At 45.8% G+C, this 16,127-nt stretch overlaps 1 protein-coding gene across 26 annotated transcripts in view; it reads left to right on the forward strand.

Annotated features, from left to right (window-relative positions):
• The window catches only part of KALRN (kalirin RhoGEF kinase), a 783,799-nt gene that overhangs the window by 46,677 nt on the left and 720,995 nt on the right, over positions 1-16,127 (forward strand). For 3 of the 26 annotated variants that reach the window (XM_051859230.2, XM_051859244.2, XM_051859246.2), the window contains exon 1: positions 9,629-10,112. The exons of 22 other annotated variants lie outside the window; for them this stretch is intronic. In XM_051859230.2, coding sequence (XP_051715190.2) covers positions 10,040-10,112 — 73 coding nt within the window. In that variant the 5' untranslated portion in view covers positions 9,629-10,039. Of the gene's footprint in view, positions 1-9,627; positions 10,113-16,127 lie in introns of those variants that run through there. One more of the 26 variants, XM_051859226.2, reaches the window with a different exon arrangement.

A 16,127-nucleotide genomic window follows, 5' to 3' on the forward strand; every position in this document is an offset into this window, starting at 1 on the left:
TATCTCCTCTTCCCTTCTTAAATCTTTAAAGAAAGGTTGAGAGAATGGAGTGTCTGCCAAGAATACTTGAGAGCTTTTTCTGAATAATGCACCTGAATGTCTCCCTTCCTCTACCCTGACATCTTTGTAAAAGATTTATTTATTTAATTGAAAGGCATGGCCACAACCACCAGGGCTGGGTCAGGCTGAAGCCAGGAGCTCAGAACTCCGTCTCCCATGTGGGTGGCAGGGGCCCAAGTATTTAGGCCATCATCCAGTGCCTTCCCAAGTGGATTAGTAGGAGCTGGATCAGAAAGGGAGCATCCAGGACTCCAACTAGCATTCGAATGGGATGCCAACATTGTAGCCAGCTTAATTTACCCACTGTGCCATAATGCTGGTTCCTATCCCGACATTCTTATGCATCCTGTGAAAAAGTTTCTCCAAGTGATCTCTCTCTCTCTCTCTCTATATATATATATATATGAATTCACATTATGAAAATTGAAATATTTAAATATTATATATACATTTCACAAGCCATGAAACCCTCCCAAGATAACTGGTATGTTCTTAAAAGTACATGAAGCTTCATCTCATTTATTTAGGAAAATTGTCTTTTTTTAAAGATTTATTCATTTATTTGAGAGGCATATTACAGACAGAGAAAGGGAGAGACAGACAGAGAGAGAGAGAGAGAGAGAGAGATCTTCTATCTGCTGGTTCACTTCCCAAATGGCTGGCACAGCTAGAGCTGAGTAGATCTGAAGCCAGGAGCAAGGAGCCTCCTCTGGGTCTCCCACATGAATGCAGGGGCCCAAGCACTTGGGCCATCTTCCATTGCTTTCCCAGCCATTAACAGAGAGCTGGGTCAGAGGAGGAACATCAGGACATGAACCGGCCCCATATGAGATGCTGGCACCACAGGCAAAGGCTCAAGCCACTTTATCACAGTGAAGCCACGTATTAATTGTTTTCTCTTTTTAGAAAACAGTTTTATTACAATGTACTTGATATTTGGGAAATTACATGTATCTAAGTGTATAATTTGATTATTTTTGACATAAGCAATTACTCATGAAAACCATCACTGTAATAAAGAACATGTCTATTACCTCCAAAAGTTTCCTTGTTCCCATTTGTAATCCCACGTTCTCACCATTTTTTCCCAGTCCCTGACTATGGACACCTCCAGACAACCACTGATCTGCTTTCTGTCAGTATAGATTACATCACACTTCCCAAAATTTTATAAAAATGGAATCACTTAGTATATACTACACTTTGACTTCTTTCTCCACAGAAAATTATTTGAAATTCATCCAAATACTGAGTAGTATTCTGTTATATGGATATATCATAATTTGTTTATCCAATTACTTGATGGATTTTTGGATTGCTTCCTGGTTTTGGCTATTATACACAAAGTTGCTATGAACATTTGTCTTTGTATGCATATGTATGCATATTTTTATTTCTCTTGGGTAAATACCAAGAGTGGAATGGCTGGGTTGCATGGTAGGTGCATCTTTAGCTGTTGAAGAAACTGCCCAACGGTTTTCTGAAGTGGTTGCACCATTTCACATTCTCATCTGAAGTGTAGCAAAATTCCAATTCACGTCCTCCTCCACATCCTCACCAACAAGTTCTGTGTTTAGTCTTCAATTTCAGAGAATGTAATAGATCAAAGTATCTCATGATTCCAATTTGTTTCTCTAATGACTAATAATGTCAAACATTTTCTCATGTGCTTAATTTCTGTCTGTATTCTGCTAAAGTGGATGTCTATTCAAATCATTCACCCAATTTTAAAAAATGAACTGTTTGTTTTCTTATTATGAAGGTTTGAGAGTTCTTTGTACATGCTGGACACAATTCTTCATAAAATATATGATTTTCAAATATTTTCTCCTAGTTTGTATCTTGTTTTGTCACTCTATCAATATGTTTTGAAGAGTAGAATGTCTTAGTTTTGATAAAGTCAAATTTATTGTTCTATTTTGTTTAGGAATTATTCTTTTGGTGTCATATCTAAGAAATCTTTGCTAACCCTACAGCCACAATGATTTTCTTCAATGTCTTCTAGAAATTCTATAATTTTACGTTTCACTTTTAGGTCTGTGATCTCTTCTGAGTTACATTTTGTTTATGGTGTGAGATCCAGATCTAGGTTCTTTTTTTATACATGGACATTATGATAGGCAGAATAACCGTCTGCTTCTCAGAGATGTTTCTGTTCTAGTCCCCAGAACCTGGACTATATGTGGTCACATGGCAGATGGAATTAAGATTGCTAACCAGCTGACCTTAGGATAGAGGAATTATCCTGGATTTATCTGGATGAGTCCAATGTAATCACAAGGACTCTTAAAAGTGAAAAAGGGAACCTAAGAAAAGAAACAGAAAGGTAGCAGTATAAATGCACTTGACCCATGGCTGCTTGCTTTAAAGGCAGTGGAAGAGAAAAAGAGCCCCAGATTCATGTGGCCTCTAAAATCTGGGAAAAGCAAAGAAAAGGATTCTCTTCTGGATCTTCCAGAAAGAATATTTTGATTCTCTTTGATCTTTTCTTGAAAATCATTTAATGATAAACATGCAGACATGTTTCGGAACTCCTCTATGTTCCATTGATCTATTTTTAAAGATTTATTTATTTATTTGAGTTACAGACAGAGAGAGAGAGAGATCAATCTTCCATCTCACTCTGCCTGTCAAAAAAAAAAAAAATCTTCCATCTGCTGGTTCACTCCCCAGTTGGCTGCAACTGCCAGAGCTGCGCTGATCCGAAGCCAGGAGCCAGGTTCTTCTTCCCGGTCTCCCATGCAGGTGCAGGGGCCCAAGGACTTGGGCCGTCTTCTACTGCTTTCCCAGGCCAACAGAGAGCTGGGTCGGAAGTGGAGCAGCTGGGACTTGAACCTGTGCCCATATGGGATGCCAGCACTGCAGGCGGCAGATTTACCCACCATGCCACAGCACCGGCCCCTCCTTTGTCTAGTTTTACATCATTGCCACATCGTCTTGATTACTGTAACTTTATAATTAGTATTGAAATTGGGTAGTGTAAGTCCTCCAGCTTCTTTTTTTGTTAGTTTCAGCTTTTCTGGGTTCTTGCATTGAATCAACTTGATGCTTTTTACAAAAAACCTACTGGAATTTTAAATGGGATTGCAATGAATCCACAATTCGATTTGAGGAAAATTTACACATTATAATTTTGAGTCTCCTGGCCCATGACACAATTTACTTCACCATTTTCTTAGGTCTTTTTACATTTTTTCATAATATACTGTAGTTTACAGTTTATGAGTCTTGAATATTTAAAAATCAATGAGGTCTTCATATTTCATATTTTTTCATGCTAATTTGGTGACGTTTTAAAATTTCAAGTTCTAGATCTTCATTGCTAGCATATAACAAAACAATTTTTAATGTTGAAATCTTGCTAAACTCATTATTACTTCCAGTAGTTTTTTATGTATTTTATGAAAATTTTCTATGATTTGTCTATGAATAAAGACAGTTTTACTTCCTCCTCTCTAAATTGGATGCCTTTTTCTGTTTCTTATTGTGCTGGCTAGAACATCCAGTACACTGTAGAATAGAAGTGAGAGTGAACATCCTTGTATTGATCTCAAGTGGAAAGTACTCAGTCTTTCACTATTAAGTATGTTAATCATAGGTGTTTTGTTCCTCCTGAGTGGAGGAAGCTCCTTCTATCCCTAATTTGCTCAGTTTTGATCAGAGGCAGATGTTGGATTTCGCCACGTTTTCCCTGTGTCTGTCTAGATGATCATATGATTTTTCTTTTTAAATATTGTTTTCCGGGGCCGGCACCGTGGCTCACTTGGTTAATCCTCCACCTGCAGCGCCAGCATCCTATATGGGCGCCAGTTCTAGTCCTGACTGCTCCTCTTCCAGTCCAGCTCTCTGCTGTGGCCCGGGAGTGCAGTGGAGGATGGCCCAAGTGCTTCAGCCCTGCACCCGCATGGGAGACCAGGAGGAAGCACCTGGCTCCTGGCTTCGGATCAGTGGCGCACCAGCCGCAGCGTGCCGGCCGTAGTGGCCATTTGGGGGGTGAACCAATGGAAGGAAGACATTTCTCTCTGTCTCTCTCTCTCTCACTCTTTATAACTCTACCTGTCAAATAAATACAAAAAAAATATTGTTTTCCTATGGCTGCTTGAAAAAAAATACCCCCAATTGGATATCTTAAAATAACAGAAGTTTTTTCTGTCACAGTCCTGGAGTCTGGGTGTCGGCAGGCAATCATGTTGCAGCAGGGCCATGTTCCCTCTGAGACACAGGGTAAAAACTTCCTTCACCTCTTCCCGGCTTCTGGTGGTGACCATCAACCCTTGGCATCCTTAACTTTCAGCTGTATCACTCTAGTCTCCGACTCTAATGTCACGTGGCATTTCCCTGTGTGTGTGTCTGTCTTCACATGGAGTTTACTTCTCTTTATAAGGACAGAAATTGATGTATTGGATTAGAGGCCACGCTTATGACCTCATCCAAACTTGATTACATCCGCAAAGATCTTATTTCCAAATAAAGTTGTAGACTGGGTACCAGGGATTAGGACTTTAACACATCTTTTGGGAAGACACAATTCAACTCATTATATATGGTAAGTTACACTGATAGATTTTCAAATGTTAAACTAGCCATGTATTCTTGGTTTAAACCCAGCTGAGTGTGATGTATTATCCCTTTTATATATTATTCAATTTGATGATTTAAAAGAACTTTGCCTGTGTGCATGAGATAGTGGTCTACAGGTTTTTTTGTTTGCTTGTTTGTTTTAAAAGGCAGAGAGAAAGAGACAAACAGAGAGATCTCCCATCCACTCTTTTACTTCCCAGATGTCTACTGCAGCTGCGGTTGTCTGGCTTAAGCTAGGAGCCAGGAATTCAAGGAGCCAGGTCTCCCATGTGAGTGGCAGGGACCCAGGTCTTCAGCCAGCACCTGATACCTCCCAGGGTGTACATTAGCAGGAAGCTGGATTGGAAGTTGAAGAGGCAGAATTCAACCAGAGCTCCAATGTGGGATGCAGGTTTCCCAAGCGGTGTCTTAACTGCTGTGCCAATGCCTACCAGAGTCCATAGGTTTTTATTCCTTATATGATTTTTGTTCAGTCTTGAAGTCAAAATCATGTTGGGTTCATACAAATAGTTGGAGAGTATTCCCTTTTCTTCACTTTCCTGGAAACATTTTGTGGAATTATTATTAATTCTTCCTTTTATGTTTACTGTGAAGACATCTTGAGAGTGTTTTTCTGGGAAGCTTTTTTTTTTCTTTCTTAAATATTTAGGTTTTCTTTTTTTTAATGTGGAATTACAGAGAGAGAGAGAGAGGGAGAGGGAGAGGAGAGGGAGAGGGAGAGGGAGAGGGAGAGAGAGAGAGAGAGAGATCTTCCATCTGCTGGTTCACTATAATGGTCAGGGCAGTACCAGGCCAAAGCCAGGAGCCAGTAGCTTCTCCTGGGTCTCCCACATGGGTGCAGGGGCCCAAACACTTGCACCACTTCCTGATGCTTTCCCAGGTACATTAGCAGGGAGCTGGATCCTGGACACAGCCTGGCTCCCATATGGGATGCTGGTGTTGTAGAAGATGGTTTTTACCTGCTATGCCACAATGCCAGCCCCCTCTGGGAACTTTTTAAACAGTACATTTGATTTATTTAATAGATACATGGTCATATAAGTTATATAGTTAAGAATTTATATTTTAAATATCATTCAACTATTGAATAAGCTTTATAATTTGTTTTTCTTTAAGGAATTTGATCATTTAATGTAATTTGTCACTTATTGGCATAAAGTTGTACATAACATGTGTTGCCTTACTATTCTTTTTACATTGATGTCACCTCTGTCATTTCTCCTATTTAGTATTTAGATAGTATTTATTATTTAGATAGTAATTTGATTTTTCTCTCTTATTTCTTGATAGGTCTGGATAGAGGTTTACCAATTTTATTGATCTGTTCAAAGAATTCACTTGGTTTTATAGATTTTTCTCTTTGGTTTTCCTATTATCTATTTCATTGCCTTTTTCTGTGCTGTTTTTATACAATGCTTTTTTTAAAAGATTTATTTATTTATTTGAAAGTCAGAGTTACACAGAGGAGAGGCAGAGAGAGAACGAGGTCTTCCGTCCAATGGTTCACTCTCCAGATGGCCGCTCCGGCCAGAGCTGCGCTGATCCGAAGCCAGGAGCCAGGAGCTTCCTCTAGGTCTCCCACTCGGGTGCAGGAGCCCAAGGACCCGGACCATCCTCTACTGCCTTCCCAGGCCATAGCAGAGAGCTGGATTGGAAGAGGAGTAGCTGGAACTAGAACTGGTGTCCATAAGGGATGCCGGTGCTTCAGGCCAGGGCGTTAATCCGCTACGTCACAGTGCCGGCCCCATCTGTGCTGTTTTATTATTTCAGTTCTTCTACTTTGATTTCATTTTCTCTTAAAGTAGATAGAAGGTCACTTATTTGAGGGATTTCTTTTTAAAATAGGTATTTAACACTATAAATTTAATTCTAGGTACTGCTTTGGCTATATCCCATAAATCTTTATATCATGTTCTCATTTTTATTCACTTAAAAATTCTTTCTAGTATCCTCTTTAAGTTCTTAGATGGCCAAAGATAATTTAGTTAATACATAATTTCCAAATATTTGGGTGATTTTGATATTTATAAATTTGTTTCTAATATAATTTTCTCTGGTCATGAAGCAAACTTTGATGCTTATAAAACAATTGAAGTGTAGTTTGTATACCACTTTGAATTATTTTAATCCTTTTAAATTTATTGAGGATCATTTATGGCTCAGTATATGGTTTATCATGATGTTACTTTTGCACCTGGAAAACAAGGGTATCTACTGTTATTGAGTGGTGTATTCTATGCATGTTAGTTGGGTTAAGTTGGTTGATGTCATTGTTTAAATCTTACATATTTTAACTGATTATTTAACTCTTTACTCTATCAATTATTGAGTGGCACAGACATTGAAATCTAACTATAATTATGAATCTGTCTGTCCTTGCAGTCATACCAGTGTTACTTCATGTGTTTTGAAGCTCTCTCATTAGGTGCAGATACACTGATGATTCTTAGGTCCTCTTGATGAATTGAAGAGTTCCTCTCTATCTATGCTAATATTCTTTGCTCTGAGATCTTTGTCTTAATATATTAAGCTATTAATATAGCTATGACCATTTAACACTTTAATAGAAATTGTCACATTTCTTCTAAAAAAAATCTGTATCATCATATGAGGATACTTCAAAAAGTTAATGGAGGGGCTGGCATTGTGGTGTAGTAGGTAAAACTGCCACCTGTGACACTGGCATCCCTTATGGACGCCAGTTCAAGTCCAAGCTGCTTCACTTCCAACCCAGCTCCCTGGTAATGTACCTGGGAAAGCAGTGGAGATTGGCCCAAGTGCTTGGGTCCTTACACCCATGTGGGAGACATGGAAGAAACTTCTTGCTTCTGGCTTTGGTCTGGCCCAGCTCCAGCCATTGTGGCCATTTGGGGAGTGAATCAGCAGATGGAAGATTTTTCTCTGTCTCTCCCTGTGTATCTGTAACTCTGCCTTTCAAATAAATAAATCAATCTCAATACAAAGTTAATGGAACAATGGCATTACAATTAAGTTTATTTTGGAGCAAAAAAAAAAAACCTTTTGAAATCCACAGGGAATTCTTTTTTTGTTGTTGTTGTTGTTTTTAGAATGCTTGAATAAGGTGCTCTCCTGTTCCAGTTCACTCTTGAGATTTTGACAGCAATCTTCCTCTAAAGAAGCTATCACATTGCTGGGCCTCTGGTCCTGCATCTGCACAGTGAGGGTAGTTAACAGCAGCTCTGAGGTCATGCACATGTATGCGTGGGCAGGCCAGGGGCCAGGCATAGGGTTAAGGGGAACACTTAGAAAAGACAGATGAGAAATATTTTCATTGTCAAAGAATGTGGTGGGTAGGGGGCATCAGGCTGCACTGAGCCACTTTAAGAGATCAGGGCCAGGTGAATTAGATCTCACAGCAGTGAATTTGTGAACTACTGGGGTCTGATAGATGTCCCCACAGTGGGAGACAGTAAGTACTTACTATTCTTTTCTTTCCCATGGATGCAAAAGAAAATAGAGCATTTGTGAAATTCAGCAAAGAAAGTGATGAGTACAGGGAGCTAAAAAGCATTCACTAAAAACTTTAGGTGATTCATTTTATTTGCTATTAGGGTTACCCAGCTGATGGATAAAGGTCCTAGATAAAGAAGGATAAAGGCCCCAAAGAAGTTGGCCCCAGTAAGTTGCAGGAGACAAAGAGATTTGGGAGACTGTGACTGAGGGGTTGGGGACCATCAGCCTCTGGCCAACAGGAAACCCACTGGATGTTAGGTCAGACCACCAGCAGGCAGCCCTCAGCACACTGCAGCAGGCGCCCACCTCCAGACCCTCTGTGCGGTGGGCTCCGCACTCACACCGAACTATAAACAGACTCCTGGCTAATTATTGTTTAATGATTGCCTAAAAACCGATTGGCACAATACAATCACTGCATTAATTACCCCATACAGCATCTGCTTTCTCTTCTGCCCTCACCGCCCCCCCCCCCAAAGCCCCTCTCCCCACTTTAATTGAAATTCAGCTTGCTGTAACACCTCCTCCCCGCCCCCTCCCTCCGCCAACTGGATCTCTCCATTCACACGAAGGAGAAGAACAAAACAGAGAAGGCCCCGGGGATTAGGGAGTTTTGACAGCTGTCCAAGGGGAGCGTGAGATACGGGCCAAGTACGGAGCCAGGACAGAGACAAATGAGAGACAGAAGAGGGTGACAGAGGGAGGCAGAGACAGGCAGGGGGGGCTCCCCAGAGGAGGCGGCCGACAAAGAGTGGCAGAGGCGGGCAGAGACGCTTCAAGGGGCGCTCCAGAGGCCAGAAGGAAGGGCAAAGCCAAAAGAAGGGGGAAACTAGCGAGCGACGGTGAGGAAAAATGCCAGAGGCTGTGGAGGGCGAGGAGGTAGGAGAGAACTTGTCAGGAAGGAGGGGAATGAAGTCCAGCCTCTAGAGACGGGGCAGCCCGGCTTGCGGAGCCCGCTGACGGTCTGAAGGCGGCGGGAAGGCGGCGTGGGGTGCCCCTCACACACCTGGGCGCGGGGCGGGGCGGCGGCGGGCGCTGAAGGGACCGCACCGAGCCGGGCCGCGGAGCAGCCCCGGCGAGCCTGGCGTGCGCCCGGCCGCCCCGCCCCCTCCTGGCCGCCTCCTCGGCCCGGGCTTTTCCTGCGGGGCTCAGGAAGCCGGCCTGGCGCAGCCCCGAACAATAGCTCGCGGCTCGGGCTCGGCTCCCCGAGAGCCGGCGCGGGGCCGCCGGGAGCCAGGAGTCGGCGCCGCCCGGGGCCAGCGGCGATTCCTCCGGCCCGCGCCGGAGCTGCAGTTCAGCTCGGAGCTGCCCGGGTCATTGTTAGTCAGGACTGAGGGAGCGGGAGCCGGGGGAGGAGCCGGGGAGGCGGCGGCGGCGGCCGCGGGAGCCAGAGGGGGAGCCAGAGAGCGGGCGAGCGAGCGAGGGAGGGAGGCAGCGAGCTAGCGAGCGAGCAGGCGAACGAGGGAGGGAGGGAGGAGGTAGGGAGACAGGGAGGGTGGGAGGGAGGAGGAAAAATAAAGAGGAGAGAGCCGAGCAGGGCTGAACAATAGAGACAGGCGGACGGGCGAGGAGGAGAGCCAGCTGCCGCTGCTGGGGGACAGCGGGCGCCCAGGCAGCCTGGACCCCGGCCCCGGGCCCCGGCCCCGGCCACACAGCAGGCGGCCAGCGCCCTGCGCCCGGGGGAAGGGGTGCCATGGGGGAGCCGGCGGCAGGCGCCCCCAGCCCGCCGCGTGCCTCCGTCTGAGGGAGGCTTGGCGTCCTCTGCCCCAGCCCCGCCGCCCGCCGCCCGCCCTCGAAGCCCCGCGGCCGCCGGTTGTGCGGCCGCGGCCGCTGTGCCCAGCGCCCTCCGCCCACCGGGCGCCGAGCAGCCCTCGGCCCCAGGCTCTGCCGGCCCGCAGCTGCCCGCGGACGCCCGCCCCCAGTCATGAACCCCCCGGAGGGGGCAGCGGAGGAAGGAGGAGCAGCGGACTCGGACGTGGACGCCTTTTTCCGAACAGGTAAGCTGGGCAGGGCGCGGGCGGCCGGCCGGCGGTGAGGGCTGCTGCCTGGACGCGGCGTGTCGGACAAGTTTGGGGAAGGAGGGCTGTTGCAGGGGCGTGCGCGTGGAGGGCAGTGCCCCCTCGTCGTCGGGGCTGGAGTTGCCGAGATTCGCGTTGCTACGGCAGTGCTGCCTGCGATCTGGGGAGGGCGTGGGGGCTGGGAGCCGGCGCCCCTCGGCGATCACCCCAGTTGCGGGAGTCTGTGGCGGGGAGGCGGGAGGCAGTCCCCTCGAGCCGCCTTCTGGCGAGCGCGGGGATGGGGCGATGTTGGATCACTTTGTAGCGCGCCGCTCGTGCTACCGGCGTCCCGGCCCCTCCCTGCCCCCCCCCCCCCCCCCCGTGCCTGTCAGCGGGGCTCCAGCCGCGCTGGGCCAACAGCCCTCCTCCCGGCCGGGTCCGGAGCCCGGGGGAAGCACCGGCTGCGGGCTGACTGACGGTCAGGAGCGGGGCGGACAGAGGACGATCGTGCCGGGCGCGAGTAGGGAGCAGGCGGCTCGGGCTGGAGAGGCAGACCCGGCACTTGGGCGGTGGGCGCCTCGGACCTCCTCATCGTCCTCCTCCTCTCTAGTTCTGGGAACGGATGAGCTTTTCATAGGAATCACTCCTCCCTGGAAGAGTGAGTTAGCGTCCCTCTCACGCACACCCACCAAGTCTTTGCTCGGCCGTGGTGTGTAGAGCTCTGAAGTCTGTCAGCGCTTTGCTGTCCCCGCCACCTCCCTTGCCCCAGGTCTAGCTCCTCCAGGTCACTGGCCACACGGTCTCTTCCCCAGCACAGACCCTGACCACCTCCAGTCTCCAGCCACCTGTGGCCCCCCTGTTTCTCTAATGTCCAAAGAGTCCCCACCTCCCCTGTACTTGTGGCTTCTGCCAGCTCCACAGGTGTAGCTCTGCATCTCCTCACATGTCTGGAACCATTTTGTCTGGAATCTTTGTCCCAAGGAGCCCTATAAGTTATAGGGTCCCAGGCATCTGCCCTCCCTTTTGGAAAAGTTGGGTTAGAAGACATGAACCTGCGGGGTCAGGGGTCAGGTTTGCTGTGGAGGCTTTCTGCACATCCATCTGTTTCCTAACCCGGCTGCCTAGCACTGGAGGTCATCTGTAGGGAAGGAGGCGGGATGCTTTGTTGAGGAGACTGTGGCTGTGGAAATCAAGACTGGATTGGCCCATATATTCATTCTCCAGTTCAGCTACAGGGAAAGGGCTGAAGGACAGGAGCTGACACCAGGGCCTGGGGAAGTGGGAGGGGGCTCTGTCTTCCAGTGCTGCTTCCCCCCCACTCAACCTTCCCAGCCACCCTCCTTCCTCTCCCCAGACATGGATTTTATATACCCTTTCTCTCTCTCTCTCTCTCTCTCTCTCCCCCTCTCTCTCTCTCTCTCTTTCTCTCTCTCTCTCTCTCACACACACACATACACACTCACTGCCCAGCATCCAAAGCATGAATTCTAGAGGTGCCTGATCAGAGTTTATAAACTGGAATCTAGGCAAGAGGTTCTGGGAGCAAAGTGATACCCCAAGAACACAGCAGGAGGACCCAGCTGGCCAGCCCTGCCCCCCTTGCTTCTCAGCTGAGGCAAAAGTCTGTGTTTTCTTAGCTCTGGAGGAAAGAGTCTTAAAGTATGAGCTTTCCTACCTTCCTTTTCTGGATCCCAGCTCATCCTTTGGTGTCTACTTCTTATTTTTTTTCCCCTACCATCCAAACACTAGGTGCCATCCATTCTCTGTCCCAGGTCCCTGGAGTAGGGCTTGGTTTCTGGAGGTTTGCTTATTTCGGACAAAGAAATTCCCACAGTGTTAATATGTTAATAGCCTTCAATGTCCCAATGTCTCCTTTTCCCTTTCAAAATGCAACCTTTGGCATATATTGTCTAACCCTGGCTCAAGTCACAAAGTAAGCAGCAGATGGGTTCAGTCTCCTGTGGAACTCCTTCCTTCTGGGGATATTCTCCTTCTGCTTGGGCTGCCCTGTTGGGGCTCAGGGGAAGGACAGTACTGGTGTGCACTTAGACCCAGATAAAAGTGAAATCTTCAATGCATAAACCTTGGAATGACCACCACCTACCCTGTGGGGTCCCGTGTTCTCTGCTTGGCTCTCTGCTGTTTCCTGATGCTCATCTTAATTTCAATCTCTAGCCTAGGCTCTTGCTGGGGATTCCTAAGCCTGGATGAGCCATGTTTTTGAACCTTCCTCCTTCTAATTCCCCATCTCTGTGGAACATAACAGTAGGCTTGGTAGGATGAGTAGATTATAAATTTATTCAGCTGAACAATTGGGAAGGCGTCAAACAAAGTTTCAAAGTCTCTAGCACCAGGCTTAGTTCCTTCTTTCTGGTGGAAAGTCTTGCATGCATAGAAGTCAGATGGGCAATTGCTTTGTCAAACTCTGGCTAACTGTGCCTCTAATTAGGCATATTTCAAATGATTCTGTCATTCTGCTTCCTCACTTGTACTCTTCTGATTATTTGGCATTTCAGTTTTCTTGACCAAGTGATTAAGCTAGGTTTTCTAAATCTCACTTCCTGAATTCACCTCATTACAGACACACTCACACACCCAATCACTGTTCTTATAGATTGGCAGACTTCAGATCATCTTTCTGGGAATTTTTCTGTTCTAAGCCTGAGAAAGTATGTTATGATAATTTTATTGATCATGATTATAAGGTTGAGGAGGGGGGATAAGGGAATTCAGAACTGGGACTAGAAACCAATTGACCAATTAAGAATGATCTTTCATCCCCTACTAAGACACTTCTGCTGTCCAGGGTGCTGTGGAATACAAAAGAAATATTCAAAGTGGTCCCTGCTCTAAAAGAACTTTTAGAAAATGAACGATTACTGTTCAATTAGAGATTAAGTAATTGCTAAGCAATATAGTTCCATGAGTTAAAAAGTTGACAAAACTGTAAAGGAAATGAAACCTGGAATGGTCCTTGAAGGGTGGGTTTTGGGGCACTGAGCAGCATGGGGTGACAGAGGGGAAGGTGTAGGTTAGTGAGGAATGGGAAACAGGGATGGATAAGTGTAGGGAAAAACAGGGAGAGTCTGGAAAGCCCAAAAGAGGAATTTGGATTTCATTTGGGGTCAGTAGGGAGTCATGATAGACTCTTGAACAAGGGCACATTATGAAGAAAGTGGTGTTTGGAAGGGGTAATCTGGGGGTAGTATGATTGGTAAATTGTGGAGGAAGAAATAACATTGGAGTCTGAGAAGATGCAAAAGAGATCTAGAGCTGAGGAGGAGGGGGCTTGGTCTGATTGGTGGCAGAAACTCTGAGAGGGCTCTTTAGATGTAGAAATTTTGGGATTTGCTGACATACTAGTTATAGGGGGTAAGACAATGAAGCCCACCAGGAAACTAAAGTAGCTGGGTTGAGCCCCTAGAAGACTGATAATATTCTTACTGACTGATGTGATCTGATTGAGGATGGGAGCTGGTTTGACAAAGCAGGTAATGATGTTAGCTTCGGACATGAAGAATTGGAGGCAACCCAGGGACATCCAGCTATAGTTGATTTGTCAGGAGTTGGAAGTATGGAACTCAAGATAGGAGCAAGGGCAGGGAGTGAGGGCTGGCGACGCTGACTCGGAAAGCTGAAAGAAGCTGAGGCTTCATGAGTGGATCAGCTCTAGAGGAAGAAGGGGAAGGACTAAAGTTAGATTTTGGGAGGAGGACTCCTATTTTAGAAGTGATAGCAATGGGGACTTGCTCCTGAGGAACCCAGCGAGTGAGTGTGGGCTCTGTTGTGATGATAGGCTGCAAACAGGTTGAGCAGGAGGAGTCCTAGGGCATCTGTGAAGAAGATCCCTGTGAGCGCCTGGAATCACAGCATTAGAAGAGGCATTAAGAGTAGGGATTTGGGTTGGTGAGTGGGAATCAGTTACTTGAAAAGCTTATCAGTGAAAGGAGAAAGAAGGGTGTGCTAGCCAAAAGGGGTGTTAGAATCAAGGAAAGGAGTTTCTGTTCTTGTTTTTGACAGAGTTAGAGCAGCTTTGGAGGTGACAGGAAGAAAACTTGTGGAGGGGGAAAAGTGAAGGTACTAGGGTGATTTTTCTTAGATACCTGAAAAGGTGAGATAACAGTGGGTTTCCTAACAAAAGTAACAGCTTAGCTTCGGTGAGCAGAGGAGAAACTTCTTTCTTTAGACTCAAAGGAAAAGAATATCAAGAAGGTAAGTAAAAAGAGATTGATGCGGCGAGAACTACTACTGTCTTTCTGGTGAGTTTGGTCCTATGAATCCAGGCATGTTCAACTGGAATGTTAGCTGTTTCTTGGGCTTTGGCCAAGCTCAAACTCCATTCTGTATGTCTTTCCAGCTCAACTTTTTAAATTCTGTAGGTTGCATCTATTCTCTTCTAGTCATGATATTTCATGTGTATTGTCTGTGAGGAACCTCTCTCTCACAAACCCTGTTTTATCTTTCACAGCTAGCCCTTGTGTTCATCCTCAGTGTCCTGCCACTGTCTCAACATAGACTCCTTTCCTGGCCCTCATTCTCCCTTGAAATCTCTACTCCATATTGTACATGTAGGAAGATTATACTTCCAACACACTACTTTCATCACATCACTACTTGCTTTATGAATCTAGAGGGACTTCCTGATGCCTTTAGCATCAAGTCTATCCTCCACAGCTCAGCCCCAGGCACACTGCTCTTCTCACCGTCCAAGGACACATTGACTTATATTCTTCTTGAATCATCTGCCTTTGCACCACCATGCTCCAAATCCAACTATTCTTGAGGACTCAAGCCTACCTTCTTTTGGGAGCTTTCAGAGCCTACCAAGACCAAGTCTAAAGCACTCACTGGTGATGAACCTTTAGCCTAAAAGTTCAGATGCAGTTGGGATGCCCACATCGGAGAACCAGATTGGATTCCTAGTTTTGGCCGTGCCCAACCCCAGCCATTGTAGGTGTTTTGGGAAGTGAGCCAGAGATGAGAACTGTCACACCATTTCTCTGTCCTCTCCTTCGGTCTCTCTGCCTCTCAAATAAATAAACAAAAATTTAAATAGCCCACTCACTTTATTCATTTTCTCACTTCATTAGTGGTATTATATTTTTATTTAGCCCTTTTGTATATGTAGGACTTGTCTCCCCCATTGAAGTTATTTGGTCTTTGTAGGTAAGGACAAGGACTTTTAAAAAGATTGTGATTCAGGGTAGGCATTGTGGCGCAGAGGGTTGAACCACTGCATGGGATCCTCACATACCATGTCAGAGTGCCAGTTCAACTCTTGGCTTCTCTGCTTCTTTTCCAGCTCCCTTCTGAAGTATTCTGGGAGACAATATATGATTTGACCCTGCCTGGCCAGGATGGTGTTCTAGGCTCCTGGCTTTGGCGTGGCCCAGTCCTGGCTGTTAGAGAGTGAATCGCTGGATGAAAAGTTGATCTCTCTCCATCTCTTTGCCTTTCAAGTAGATGAAAATAAATAACAAACATTAAAAAGGTTATGATTCATCAAAAATATTCCCAATATAGATAAAGCAAACAAGCAAAACATAAGCAGTTGTTGAATCTAGGTGATGGTATGCGTGTATTCATTGTATGATTCCTTGGATTTTCTTTCAAATAGTGACTCCCATCCCACCTAGACAGGATAATTGAAACTATTGTCATGTACAAATCATAGAGAGGAGAGATATTTTGGAATAACAATCTATGCGTGCAATTCTTTGAGTAAATATCACCACCCAGTCTATGCACTGCCGGGTACCTCATGAGCTCTTTTTTGCAGCAAAGGAAAAACATGTCTTTTTGACATTGTGCTTGATGTTCCAGTACATGATACTTAATTCAGTGTTTGTTGTTCCTTCTTGATTCCTCTCTACTTCCACCCATCATTAAATGTGTTTTTGGTTCAACCAATTTCCAGGATCTTGGGGGTGGGTATTGAGTGTACTTTGTGGTTCTAGAGAGGCGTATCTGACATTTGATTTATATAGGCTTTTCTGCATTCATATGTTTTAGAAC

The sequence above is a fragment of the Oryctolagus cuniculus genome, chromosome 4, assembly GCF_964237555.1.
Source record: "Oryctolagus cuniculus chromosome 4, mOryCun1.1, whole genome shotgun sequence".
Taxonomy (NCBI): domain Eukaryota; kingdom Metazoa; phylum Chordata; class Mammalia; order Lagomorpha; family Leporidae; genus Oryctolagus; species Oryctolagus cuniculus.